Genomic DNA, 14,113 nt, shown 5'->3' with positions numbered 1-14,113 from the left:
TGTGTGCTGTGTGGGTAGTGCGGCGCGTGGTAGTATGGTGCATGGGTAGCGCGGTGTGTCGGTAGCGCGGTGTGTCGGTAGCGCGGTGTGTCGGTAGCGCGGTGTGTCGGTAGCGCGGTGTGTCGGTAGCGCGGTGTGTCGGTAGTGCCGTGTGCCGCACAGGAGCTCTGTGCACTGGTATCACGGCGATGGATTTCGTGGTGCTCTCTGGGGCTCCTTATTGTATTTGAGTAAATCCTCGCAGGCCTTACTTCCACCACAGATCCCCTCATTACTTTGGCTCTCCGTGTTGGATGGCATTAGGCATTCCCAGGCCTGTCCTGGTCCCCTGGCCCTCAGGCCCCAGCCCAGGCCGGGGGCTGGCAGGGGCAGCACCGGGCGGGCCTGGGGCTTGGCCACAGTGCAATGGAGGTCAGACGTGACTGGGTGCAGGGTTCAGAAAGATGGTCGCAGATTCACCCTGGCTTTGTTGGAAGCGGTGCTTCATTTCACGCAGGTTTTCATCCGTACTCTGCTTTGTTTTCTCCAGGATCTGGGCCCGCACCTCCTTTTTTGGTTTGCTTTGGTCTTGGGCACAGCAGGCGCTGAGTCCCGTAGGCCCACTGACCCCCCCCCCCCCGCCCGCCCGCCCCATGTGCCGTGTATTTCATTGTCTTGTCGTGAAAATGGCGTTATCTGTGAAAAGGACGGAAGCAAGTTAGGTGAAGTCAGGGGCTGTTTAGTAGGAATTCCAGGGCCTTCCATGGCGTCTGGCACCTGCGGTCAGCAGTGCCCAGGTCAGCGGGCAGAGCCGGGCTGGAGAGCAGCCTCCGCTCCAGCAGATCCGCCGCACTCCGTCCTCCACAGCGCTTGACAGGAAGCATAGGATACATTTTCAATCGCATGTGTCATCAGCGGAAGCCACCAGAATAGATGATTTTCTCATCCCCCCACTCCTGAAATGCACCAATTCTGTAGACACTGCCTTCAGGATATGTAATTGAAAGCATTGCTTCCATTGACATTGATTAGGGTTTATTCATCTGTAATAGCTGTAAGTTTGCTTGTGGCAAAATTGCATTTTCTTTCTATTGCACTCATTGAAACTGAGTGCTTCCCGGGGTAGCTTTGTCATTTTTATTTCAGAGGTTTTTATTCAGAGCATCTCTCAAATCACAGCCGGTGGGCTTTGCTCAGACATTATTGCAGCGAGATGGACAGTTCACTTCTCCATGTTTATTCCCTTAACAAAGAAGCGCATCTGTTACTTTGTTACTGATTTGGTTGTGTGGGGTCTTATTTTGTATTTTGATACATGTCCTTCAATGTGACCATTTCCTCTGTCATCTCTTTAAAAATGGAACGCCTTTGAAACTATGGCTCTGATCATCCCCCCCATGAACAGGAAATTCTCTGCGCTTCTCTGTTTTTCCTGCAGCTGCCCTGTTTAACTCAGCCGCAGCTGCTTTCCCGAGCACCGGCCGGCACCTCTCAGGCCGGCTGGCGGCCCCTCCTGCCAGGTGGCAACACCGAAGGCCGTCCCCGGCAGCAGCGGCAGAGGATCGTGGTTTGGATGGGCGATGCCGTGCTTCTACCCTTGTAGGTGGGAGAGGGTCGCACCCAGGGCTTCCCAGTCACCTCAGCAGCAGGAAAGAGGAAAGAACTTCCTGATGCAGAAGAGAGAGGCTAGGAGAGGAGGAGGAGGAGAGGGGAGGGGGGAGAGCGAGAGAGGGGAGGAGGAAAGAAAGAAGGAAGAGAGGTGAGGTAAAACAAGGTGACACTAAAGACATAGCTTAAAGGTAACTATTTGACTGTGCTTGAAAGCCATTCTTTGTCCCAGCTAGAGGAAAGTCAGCTCTATTTCTACCTCAAACCACTCAGGGCTGGCTTATATCAAACACAGCACTGTCTTTGTAGAAACAAGTGTATTCATTTGATGTCCTCAGGTTTTTTAATGATGAGTGTTCTGTGAGCCTTCGGCTCGGGGCGACTCAGGTTTCTGGGTGTGCATCACGGTTCGCAGGCCTCCGAGACACAAACGCTCACCGCACATGGCAGCCGCGCCCCCTCCGGCCAGCTGCTCTCCCAACACGACGCCTACCTTCATGCGCCCATTTACCCAGCTCCCATGCTTGGCAGAGCTTCAGTCCGTGCCTTTCCACTCTGCCCCTAAAGATAACACAGAGCGTCCTCACTTGCGAACACGACGCACCAGCAACGCTCAATCAACAGCGCGTGAGCCGCGGAGCTTCAAGTACAGGGTCCCTTTCCTGTATTCCCGTCTTCTCTTGGCATCTTGGCAAGGCAACTTCCCGCCCACCCACCCCGTGCTGCACAAAGACCGTGGGGAACTTGAACAGGAGCCTCAGGGGACCCCGCAGGGAGGGGAGCGGCTAGATTTTTGAGCACTGCGGGCTTGTGCAGGACGCTCCTCATTTGGGAAACAGGCCTGCCAGGCTGATTCCAGTGACCCCTGCATTTACTTCTGTCCGTGTTCATTTCCATACGCTCAGAGCACGGATGTCAACCTGGCAAGGCTGGTGAGAGGACGTGGGGGACTTGGGGGCGTCCGGGGGTTCATGAGTGGCCTGCATTGGGGCCGCTCTCCTTAGAGGAAAGACCTTTCCCCGTGCACAGCGGCCACACCTGCCCCTTCACGTGCTGCCCGCCTTTCCTGGAAGTTAATATCTTCGGAGGTGACAGTGATTGAATCTGAACAGGATCAGAAGCTCACAGCTCGGGGGCTTGCTGAGGATGTGGAGGGTGGGCGGGGACTGACGTGGGCGGGAAGGTGGAGGTGGAGCAGAGCCAGAGTCTCTGCCAGGCCAGGAGCACAGTGTGGGCAGGCCGGTGGGCGGCATGCTGCTTCTCCTTCTCCTGGGTAAGTGGACCGTGTCTCCGGTCTGTCCAAATTCATGGAATTCTAATTCTCTGTCACCTGGAAGTCCCTACCAGCCGAAGCTTCCTGATAAGTGCTGCAGGCTCCATTACCAGCAGACATGCCCTTCACTCACTCACTTCTAGATCCACAGAGAATGAGCACTGCGTGAGCTGCTCGGCTGGCTTGACTTCATTGTAGAGCAACCCAGTGACTGAATTGTGCTAAGACTTGTGATCTTTACCTATATGCCAGAGCCTTCCAGAACTAAAACCTTCCAGTATCTGTTTACAAGTTAGGGGATATTGAATGTTCAGTTAGCCACTTTGCTTTAAGTTTAAATGTAAATTAGATCAATTTTAATGATTCAGTTCCTATCGTTTTAAAGTTTAATATTTATTAACTATGTACTCAATTTCTGTCATTTTAAATATTGATATTTGATAACCGAGAGCCATTGAGCAGAGTAAACAACAGCACACCGAATTCTTTACATTTGAATGAAGTTTTATGACCGAGGGATGGTGTGGGCTTATTTCTATGAATGTATTATAAGACATTGGTAAAAGGCATCTACAAAAATCTTCTTGCATGATTGTGAAGCTCTTTATAGCATTTTATAGCATTTTGTAGGGAAGTACTTTGTCTGTCTGTCCATTTGATTTTTTGCATGGCTGGGAGTTGAACCTGGACTTGGTGGGTGTTAGGGAATTAGGGAAATGTTCAGCCTGAGCTACAGTATTTGGTAAACTCTGTAAAGTGTGACCAGGAAAAGAGAAGTTAGGGTTTTGTTAACCCCCGATCTCTGGGTATTAATAAACAAAGCCAGGACAGCTTCTTCTTATCCAAGCTAATGGAAATTAATGAGGAAAGACACATTCATGGACTAAAAAAAAATGAGATGTTCCTATTCATTTGAATCCCTCCACTTTTGTAATGTTTAAAGTCTGATGTTTGTGAACCAGGTGCTTAGTTTCTGTAACGTGAATGTTGGACATAAAAGACGAACAAACTTAGTCTAATGGGGGCTGGTGAGAGCAAGTCGGGGGGCGGGGGGGCAGGGAAAGTTAGCCTTGACAACATGCTGAGAGCCTGTCGCAAAACCACACAAACCACACCAGACACAGCCCCACAGGGGACACGAGCAAGTGGCAGCCGACACTGCAGCGTCTGAGTGCTAGAGCTGCCCGGTCTGGGGGAGCCGGGCCCCGTGGGGAGGGATTTCTTCACCTTGGCGAGGAAGGCCGTCCACGAACGCATGGACACCACACGTAGAGGACAGGCTGACAAGGGGAGAGACTTACAAACATTTTTCCAGGAGCCACGTTCGAAGGAGGTGGATGCAGTCTCAGGATGATAAAGTCTGATGGGCAGGAGGCAATCGGGGACATTTGAAGAGGGACGTGGGAAGAGTAAACGCTATGCCTTGAGGAAGGAATAGGAGAGAGAGGGGAGCACTGTGGACAGCTCCGTGGAGACCCAGAGGGTGCGGCCGGGAGGGAGGGGACAGCGGCTCCAGCCTCGGGACACTTCTGCCCGTGTGTGCTCCACCTTGTGTTCTTTGTCCCGCACGGCTGGCGTGGGAGGATGGGCGGCGGGCAGCCAGGGCCGGATGGCAGCCGGGGCTGACGGGCCGTGTCTGCTGGTGTCGCTGCAGCTGCGGGGCTGAGCGGGGAGGAGGACTCTGGAGGCTGCACCTGCACCGGCTGCGAGAGCGCGTGGAGCGTCGTGGCGGAGGCCTGCACAGCTGCAGGTAGGCCACGCCACGCGGGGAGACCACACGGGAGACAGACCACGCCAGGAGCTGCTCCTGTCCAGCTCTGGGCGGGGCTGGCTGCCCGAGAGGTCAGGGGAATCCGCTCTCATGCTTCACCGCGGTGCTCAGCCGTGTCACCGTCCACCAGCCGAACGACACGAGGTGGGAGAGGGCGCTCAGAGCCAAGAGGGCACGCTGGCCCCACGCGCACCGCTGTGACTGGCCACACTCCCAGCCCATTTATACCATTCATTTTACTTTCTTGCAACCTAAAGACTAGGTTTCATTCCAAATGGGTCAAGGAAAAAGGAAAACAATTCTATAGCCCCCAAATTTGAGGAGCTGTTCAAAATGAGGAGCAAAGAGAGGATATTTGTAAAAAGAAAATGATATTCAGCATATTCGTGTCACTGATGAATACTGAATAAAAAGCATTAGAGGATGACTTAATGTCATTAAAAGTAGATATGCCAAAGGGTGGGACATCCCTCAATATTGTTACATCAACATCATTTTTAAACTTGTATCCTAACATAATGGCAATTTATCGAGTGTGTGTTACAACTATAGTGATATGCTAAAAATTCGGAAAACCTTATGGGTATTTTGTAAGACAAACTCAGAATGAAAAAAAAATGTGTTCTTTAATGAGCCAGTGATTCTTGACCCATTTCGCAAGGATTAGATTTTCCTTTGCTCATTCTCGCTGTCCCCTGGTGATCTGTTTACCGTGGAACTTGTTGGGTTAAAGGCAGAAGTTCACAGTTCTAAGGATGGCTATACAGAGCTGAGACCGTGGGCCTCCACCAGCAGGGAGCCCTGGCTGGATTCCATGGGCTGTGGAGATAGGCAGTTTCTTGTCTTCTCTGCACCTGATTAAATACATGGAATATTCACACTGACTAAAAGAGTATTATAGCTATCTAGTCTGACAGATGTATTGATATTTAAGGAAAAATAATTTCAAAAGCACATTTGCCTTTGAAGAGCAGAGAATGACCCCCCAAAAGATCTATTCTTTGTTTTGATGATGAAATGCCTTACTGTATTTTATGAGGCAATTTAAAGTGTGTATAGATAAAATGACACCCTTGGTATGATGAATTATAAGTTATTTATGTATTTTCGTATACAAAGAGCAACTCATTTGCAGTAAATTGCAATAACATTTGCATAATTATTTCATGCATAAAATTGAAATGGAAATATTCTCAAATGCACGAGTAAATTGAACGCAGATTGTTTTCTTCAGAATAATGAATATAAGAAATTGTCAGGGAGAGGAATGTGAGTTTTTAAATTAAAGCAGAAAATGAAATATGGAGTGACTCATTTGTTCAACAATATACATTGAGTACTTTCTGGACATTTTGTTTCCTATAACACAAGTGGAGCCCCCCACACACTTTTGCTATAATCTCAGAATAGCATGTAAGATGAATGGCAGATGAAGACAAAATATTGAATAAAAAAGCCAACCGAGAAAAATAAATGAGATAGAGCTCGGGTCACTTGTGTAAGGACAGCTTTGAAAACCAGGGAGCCAAGCACCGACCTTGCACATGGTGACACAGCGATTATACAGTGTAGAAATGTACAACTATTTTAGAAAAATCCCTTTTGGGAAAAGTACTGCCCAAATAGACATTGTTTAACAAGTCTCTTCTCCGGCTATCCCATAGTGGTCCCAGATTTTCTCGCTGTAACAATCGTGACTCAGATTGATAAGTTTAAAAGCACTTTGGAAAGGAGAACCCTGTATTTTTCTCCTGATTAAGATCTGTCGTGTCTGTGTCTGATTTTCAACCCAGGTGATCCCTGTAGCATAACCAATGCTTCGCACTGCGGCCTGAGCGTCCGTGCTTTGCTGGAAAGCAAACCCTGGCTTAAAGAATGTCTCTGTGCTGGCGACCTCTATTGTGCTGTGAGCAAATTTCTTGGACAAAACTGCATCAACGCCTCAGGTAAGATGCGTGGAGGGAGCTGAGCCTGCAAAGCTTGGACCTGCTGCGTAGCGCTGGGTCCTGATTTGACACGCTGCTGGAAATGCTTCCGTCTTCATATCAGGGGGCTGGCTGTGTTGCTTCCAGCTGACCCAGTCAGAAGCATCTCAGAACCACTCCCGGGCTGTAGACCAAAACAGTGTTTAAGTTAATGAAAACCCTCAGGATTATTCTGAAGGCTGAGGGACAAACACGAGTCTGGAAGGTGCGTGGAGAAAATGCGCTGATTCTCTTTGGAGGATGACGACCCGTTTCAGCACTGGACGGCATGGGACGGGACATCTGTGCACACTCATGCACACTCAGCCCACACCGCAGCTGCTCTTCTAGCTTCAGTGCACACCATTTACACGGCAGGGTCTCAAGGAGTTATCCTATGGGACAATGGTGGTCGATGACCACAACGTAATGGGCAAGGGGTGGAAATTCATACTGAGGTGTGAGCAAAACTGTGTATGAATATAAAGGACACACACCGACTCTCTCAATGGATAACACCTTTGGGAGATGGAAATGTCACTAGGTGTAAGAAACAGCAAAACTGTGTAAGAAGCAGGTGAAAGGGAAACTGAGTAAAAGCCAAGAAACTCTTCAGCAAGAGAATGTTTGCAGGAGGAAACGGGAATCCACGAGAAAGTGTGTGACAATGCGGGGTTGATTGTCTCTTGCATAGTTTAATCTAAATGTTCTATACACCGTCACCAAAATGTACTGAGACCAAAGCAGTAAGTGAGCAGAATACAATGCAAAAACCAGTGCTTTTATTGCTGGGACAGAGTGCAAAACCGTTACCCTCTTTTGTGTCTCCAGTGCCGCCGTTCACGTGGCTTGCACATGCTCCCTTTACAGCCATTCTTCGGGGTTTTTGAAAGCTGCCTGGGCCAGGAGTTTTGGCGAAGGCCATGCCTATGTGACCTTTCATATGCATTAAATAGTCACACACAGGTGAATCGTCTTCATTTCCGTTGCTTTCTTTCTAGAAGAATCGGTGCAGTTCCCTGCCTCGGGGTCAGGATGGGACCACGCGGGAGCCCCATCGTCCACGGCGGGAGTGCGGGCGCCCTGTCCCACCGCGGGGCGTGTCTGTGCCCGGCCGCAAGAGAGCTGTAAGGAAGCCTGCAGTGCGCAAGCCCTGTGGTGCCGCGGCCGGGGCGGAGGGCAGCGCGGCCCGGGCGGAGGGCAGCTGTGCAGCACGGCCAGGGACCGTCTGAGCGCGACGCGTCTGTGGGACTGTCTGTGTCCCGACCCGCGGGACACGGGCTGCGCCAGCGTGTGGAAGCGTTTGTTTGAAGACATTTGCAGCCGGGAGGCCGCGGCCTCGTCCCCTTTGCTCGCAGTTCCAGGTTGGTCTGACAGGGAGGGGCTGTGGCCGTTAGGCAGGGTCACCGTCCCTTCTGCTCCTCTGGGCTCGGCCCGTGTTCCTCCTGGAAAGTGAGCATCGCGACCGTGTTTAGACGGGATCACGATCACGGAAACAACGTGACCTTCACGAGGGCAGAAGGTGCCCTCTGTTTACCGTTCCTCTCTGGAGTCCCCGCACTGGGGCTGGGCCCAGCAAGCCCGCCCCGCGAGGGAGGCGCGGTGTCTTTTCTGGTGTGGGAGCGGATGGGCGGCCCGCATCCACTCCCCCGCGCCCATGGCTGCTCCGTGCTCTGCTCCTGGCGTGGCAGCGAGAGGAGCCACGGTGCTGGGTCTGCGTGCGCCGCGCGCGGCTGGCTGCGTCCGCTCTCCTCGGAGGAGAGCGCGTCCCGCGTTGCCTGGACCCGCTCTCGGGTGGTGGGGAGGGAAGCAGCGGGGGTCTCCTCTTCTGAAGACACCGGTCCCGGCAGGTCTCCTGGCCCCGTGCTGCGTCTGCCCTCGGCCGTCCATCACGGCTCCTCGGACAGGGCCGTGGGCCCAGCTGCCTCAGGGCTGCCACAGACGGATGTGTGGCTACAGCCCCAAACTCCATTCCACACGCTCAACAGTCGGCATCTCCTGTGGGAGGTGCTGACTGCGCAGCCACTGGAGCGGGCCACGCCGGGGCTGACTGGGGTCTCGGGGTCACTCAGTGCCCAGTGACCGGCTGGTCACAAGCCAGGCCGATCGACCCCTCTCCCACAGGAGCAGAGCGAGTCTCCCCCGAGAGATCAGAGGGGCCCCGGGAGAGCGGGGCAGCCACAGGTAGAAGTGGCCTTTCTGCCCAAGTAGTAGACTACTGGAATGGCCTTTTCTTTTTCTTCCTTTGTTCCAACCACATCCTCTCTGCCCCTCTCTCCAGACAGAGTTTGTTTCTGGGCACATGATCTAGCCGTCAGCCTTGATCCGAAACCCCCAGTCCCCAACCTCTCAAAGGCTGTCTCCCGGATGGGGCTGACTTTTCTCCCTCTGTCCCTCACTGGTTTTGAATATCTAGGGTTACGTGTTCCTTGAGCCTCTGTATGCGCTTGACTCTTCAGTCACAAACTCTCCTGGGAGACTGAGAAAACGGCTCAGTCATGAACTCATTACTGTGTTTTCCTTCCAGATACGGAGAGAGACCACGATCACTTAAAATGGGATGTAACCACGGCTCTTCCTCATGGTAATCTTCTGAATGATCATGTTCATCTGTATCGTCAATGCTAGACAGTCCGTCCGCTTGCAGGGGCTCCGGCAGTGTGAGACACGCCTGTGGGGTAGCAGCTCCCGTGAGACAAGGCAAAGCGAGCCCTCACGATTGGTGTGCAAAACATCACACGAGCGTGTGCGTGCACACGCGTTAAACCCACTGCAGGGCGAGTCTTCCACCTTGCGTGTTGTGTGTGGAAGTGTCCACAGGTAGCTGCATTTTCTAGAGTATAGCTCCACCGCGTGGATCAGCTACGTGGCACTGGACTCTCGGTGTGCAGGCCCCACCAAGCGTGACCGGGCCGGCAGGGTGTGGCCTTCAGCGATGGGCGGCCATGAGCCCGGAGCTCACGCAGGCTGCGTCTGGGAGCCTTGGGCTGGTGGGGGTGCTTTCCCCGGGTTCGATTTGTCCCCAGGCCCGTGCCTGCCCCGCCCCGTGGCCCAGCCGCTCCCGGGGTCTCAGCCCATCCACGCCCGACCCGAAACGGGTTTCTCGCGGTGTCTCCACCCGCAGCATTGTCACCCAGAATGTCCCTTCCTTCAGGGCTGTGGCGGAGCCGGTCGTGCTGGGACGTGACGCGGGCCTGCCTGGAGGACCTGAGCTGTAACGCGCGCCTGGCTGCCTACCTCGCGGCCTGCCCAGCCCGCGGGGGTCCCTGCGCCCCGAGGCCCTGCCAGGCGGCCACCCGGCGCTTCTACGAGAGCTTGCCTCCCGCCGCGGCCCAGGCGCTGGCCCTGTGCACCTGCGATCCTCCGGATGACCATGCGCTCTGCCAGCAGTCCCAGGACGCGCTCCACGGCCCCCGCTGCGCCCGCCCCGCGCGGCCCCGCACCTGCCTGCAGGTGATGCGCAGCTGCCGGCGTGACCGCGTGTGCAGGTGAGCAGATGTGCGCACGCGCCCTGCCCGCCCGCCCCTTCTCCGTTAAACTCCAGTGCCAGCCCTGCGTCCCGGGACGCCCGCCTGACTTGGCACAGCGGCGGGGGTGTAAATCTGGAGTGCCTGGAGAATAGAATGTGGAACGAGACCGTGGAGATGGGTGTCGGACAGAACTGTCCCGAACCCGCTCTGCAGGCACGGGGCACGGGGTCAGCTGCCTGCGAGCCTCCTCGCCGCAGTGTGAGATGCAGGGTCAGGAACGCAGGCCGCTCGCCATCTACTCAGCCCCAGCTCTCCAGTGCGTGCGTCCTGTGAACACACACACATCTCTTTCCTGTCATTCCTGCCCTTCCCGGGGCTCAGGGCCCTGTGACTCCAATGTCCTCTCTCCACGCACAAGTACTTCCCTAATGAACCTTTATAGAGGTGCTGAAAACACGGTACCATCGAGGAACTCAACGTGAAAAGGTAAATCCTCTCGTCTCCCGAGCAGACTTTGCCTTAGGAGAATTCCCAGCATTCATGTTAATTTGCGGTCACTGTAATTCAGATGAGAATAAGCATGCGGGTGGGAAGCCTTCACCACGCGCTTTTACACGGGCCGGGGGCCGGCGTCTAAGGTAAAGTTCCTGCGCCGATTCCTCACTGCACGGCGAGGTTTAGAGCAGCGCCAACCCCTCACTGCACGGCGAGGTTTAGAGCAGCGCCGACCCCTCACTGCACGGCGAGGTTTAGAGCAGCGCCGACCCCTCACTGCACGGCGAGGTTTAGAGCAGCGGCTGCTTTGGCAACGGAAGTCCTAGCTCTGATTAATTCTGTCCCGGGCGGCGATCCACCAGAAACACCAGCTTAGGAACTTAACAGAACACGGTAACATTATTTCCATATCTATGAACTCAGAAAAGTAGCTTAAAATTATTTGCTCAGAACAATTCCAGCTTCGCTTCCCCCGCGGACTCGGGTGCGGCGTTTAGGAAGCCTGGTGAGCACCCGCTGGGCCGCAGCAGGTGCTCAGCCACCCCCCCCCCCCGCGCCCTGCGGAGGGACTGGAGATCGCTACAAACCTGAAGCCAGACATGGCTCAAACCTTTCTTAAAAAAAAAAGTCAAACACTTGAGACAAACCTTCATCGTTGGAAGCTTATGCCAAAAAACCAATTGGGATGATATGGAGAAACAGAAAGGGCCAGGAAAACCCGCAGCAGCCATTTCAAACCAAAACGGAGACCGTAACCACAGTGTTCGTGTAGGCATGCGTGCCCCACCGCACACACTTTCCATGTTAATTAACGAGTCAACCCATGATCCGTCAGAATTTGTGACTTACATTTGAATGAAGTAACTCCTCTGAGAAGCCAAATAAAACACTGCACACAGTGAAAGGGCGTCAGACCGAGTAGACACGGCATTTGGGCCCGACCCCGAGGAAAGGAGCCCTGGTGCCGCTCAGGGTGATTCCAGACCCGCGCTCTCTCCCTAGGGAGCGCTACCGGACGTTCCAGGCCGCGTGCTGGCCACGGGTCGCCGCCGAGTGCCAGGAGGACGAGACCTGTCTGGGCCTGCTGCACAGGCCGGGCCTCCGCTGCTCGGGGAGCAGGGGCTGCAGGGCTGCCTTCGTGGGGACCCTCGGCACCGCGCTCCACGCGCCCTGCACCTGCCAGGCCGCCGCCCAGAGCCAGGAGCTCCCGTGCCGGGCCGTCCAGCACCTGCTCCGGAGGGAGGCCTGCTTCCGTGAGTGCGCCCAGAAAGGGCCTGCCGTCTCCATCCGTCTGTCCATCCATCCGTCCGTCCATCCATCTATCCTCTCTCCCTTCCTTCTCCCTCTTTCTCTTTCTTTCTTTCTGTCTGCCTGTCTGTCATGTGTCTACCTGCTTGTGACTCTTGGCCACCTAACCCAGAAAACTGATTCACAAAGACGCTTGCATCTGCTCTTCGCTGACGCTGTCCTGGGCGGTTGCATGGTTGCTGCTTCACACATTTAACAGAACGCGGTTTGACAGACAGAGCAATGCTGATGTCACTTATTGCTTTGGATAGCAAAAGCACAATGTAGGTGACTGGTCAGAGAGCTGCTCATACAGCCCATCCGGCCGGAAGACCTGTGGGCCGTGATGTGACTGTAATCCTGCGCTGGACCACTCTGACATGAGAAGGGGCTGGGCACAGCTCAGGGCCGTGGGGCTCAGAGGAGGCTCAGGGTGGTGAGGCCTGGAGGAGGCTCAGGGCGGTGGGGCTTGGAGGAGGCTCAGGGCGGTGGGGCCTGGAGGAGGCTCAGGGCGGTGGGGCTTGGAGGAGGCTCAGGGCGGTGAGGCTTGGAGGAGGCTCAGGGCGGTGGGGGAGGCTCAGGGCGGTGGGGCTTGGAGGAGGCTCAGGGCGGTGGGGCCTGGAGGAGGCTCAGGGCGGTGGGGCTTGGAGGAGGCTCAGGGCGGTGAGGCTTGGAGGAGGCTCAGGGCGGTGGGGCTTGGAGGAGGCTCAGGGCGGTGGGGCTTGGAGGAGGCTCAGGGCGGTGGGGCCTGGAGGAGGCTCAGAGTGGTGGGGCTCAGAGGTGAGGCTCAAAGGAGGCTCAGGGCGGTAAGGCTCAGAGGAGGCTCAGGGCAGTGGGGCCCGGAGGAGGCTCAGGGCGGGGGTGAGCTCCCCGGGACAGGTGTGGGGGAGCCTCCAGCAGTGGATTCACTGACGCTGACGTGGCCTTTGCATTTTGCCCCCTGCGAGGCTTCCTGGACTGTCCTCCTCCTCATTCATCTCTGAGCTGGGCTCGGTGGGGGAGGAGCCTCCTGGGGAGCTCACAGGATTGACTGGAGTGGAGGAAGTTAGACCAGAAGCTGGACAGACAGATTTTTGTGAGCAGACTGGGGCTTCCTGGGGACAAGCCTTGGAAGTGTGTGTGTTAGTTTCTGTTTGTTTTGCTCGCTGTCATGTGCCAGAATTCATGTTTTTAAAGTACGGTCTTCACTTAGTGCCCAGCTCCGCCCCGTTTCCTTGCTTCTTTACGCGCAGCCCGCTCTAACGTAGGGTACACAAGGACACACGCAATCGGCGTGCGTGAAAAGCAATCCGCGCGCGTGAAAAGCAATCGGCGTGCGTGAAAAGCACTCCTTTTCGTCTGGGTTTAGCTGCAGAGTTGAGTCCGTCTGTTTACTGAACTTGGGCCTCTTATAGAGTGTGGTTTTGCCTCTTGCTGTTTGCACGCAGACGTGGCCATTTTGGTATCAGCGAGCCCTTGTTTTTCTCTTTCTCGTGTCTGCCTGCCACGGCAGCTCGGTTCTTCTGTCTACACCGCGCTTCATGGCAGGAGCATTCGTGCAGGGCGGTGTGATCTCACACAACCACCCTGATGCTTCCCAATGCCCCACACGTGCCACAGGCCCGGCGACCCCGGCCTCCCCGCCTTCCCAGCCTCCCACGAACACGGCCCCGCGACTCGGTCCGTGTGTCAGCGCTGCATGGCAGCGCCTGCCCCAGGTGCACACGTGTCCTCAGGCCGAGGACGTGCGCCGCCACCGCCAGCACGCTGCCCACGCCTCCCTTCTCGCCATATGAGAGAGTGCGGGAGAGCGAGGAAGGCCGCTCCCAGGCTGACCGGAGACCGGCGCCTCGCCGTGCGGCTGCGCCCTCTGCCCCTCTGTGCGCCCTCTGCCCCTCTGTGCGTCCTCCTCTGAGCAGCCCTTCCCCGCCCGTGGGGAGTGCGTTCGAATCGCTCCTGCTCCATCTCCCTGGCGGGGACACCAACGCCCGCCCGGCCGCACGGGAAGGGAGGCGTCCTGGACCAGGCACGTCAGCCCCGCGACAATCTCTCAAGCGTGTCTGACCAGCCAGCACTGGAGCGGAGCACCGGCCCAGGGCTCGAACTCACTCACGGCCGACAGTGTGGCTGTGCAGGGCGTGGCGGGGCCGCTTGAGAGGGAAGAGGAGGCCATGTGGGTTCAACGGCCATGCGGAGCACCGTGCTGTGCTGTGCTGTGGAGCACCGTGCTGTGCTGTGCTGTGCTGTGCTGTGCTGTGCTGTGCTGTGCTGTGCTGTGGAGCACCGT

The 14,113-nt window shown here is 55.5% G+C and overlaps 1 protein-coding gene across 1 annotated transcript in view; it reads left to right on the top strand.

Moving 5' to 3' along the window:
* The first annotated feature begins 2,030 nt into the window (after positions 1-2,030).
* Positions 2,031-14,113, top strand: part of Gfral (GDNF family receptor alpha like) — a 16,598-nt gene continuing 4,515 nt past the window's right edge. Inside the window, exons 1-8 of the mRNA XM_013019058.1 lie at positions 2,031-2,214; positions 2,592-2,675; positions 4,515-4,610; positions 6,425-6,577; positions 7,597-7,959; positions 8,049-8,666; positions 9,750-10,083; positions 11,563-11,813. Of these exons, the coding sequence (XP_012874512.1) occupies positions 2,031-2,214; positions 2,592-2,675; positions 4,515-4,610; positions 6,425-6,577; positions 7,597-7,959; positions 8,049-8,666; positions 9,750-10,083; positions 11,563-11,813 (2,083 nt within the window). The remainder of the gene's footprint in view (positions 2,215-2,591; positions 2,676-4,514; positions 4,611-6,424; positions 6,578-7,596; positions 7,960-8,048; positions 8,667-9,749; positions 10,084-11,562; positions 11,814-14,113) is intronic.

Source organism: Dipodomys ordii, unplaced genomic scaffold (genome assembly GCF_000151885.1).
Source record: "Dipodomys ordii isolate 6190 unplaced genomic scaffold, Dord_2.0 Scaffold44, whole genome shotgun sequence".
Taxonomy (NCBI): domain Eukaryota; kingdom Metazoa; phylum Chordata; class Mammalia; order Rodentia; family Heteromyidae; genus Dipodomys; species Dipodomys ordii.
This window is presented reverse-complemented; position numbering and strand designations above follow the sequence as displayed.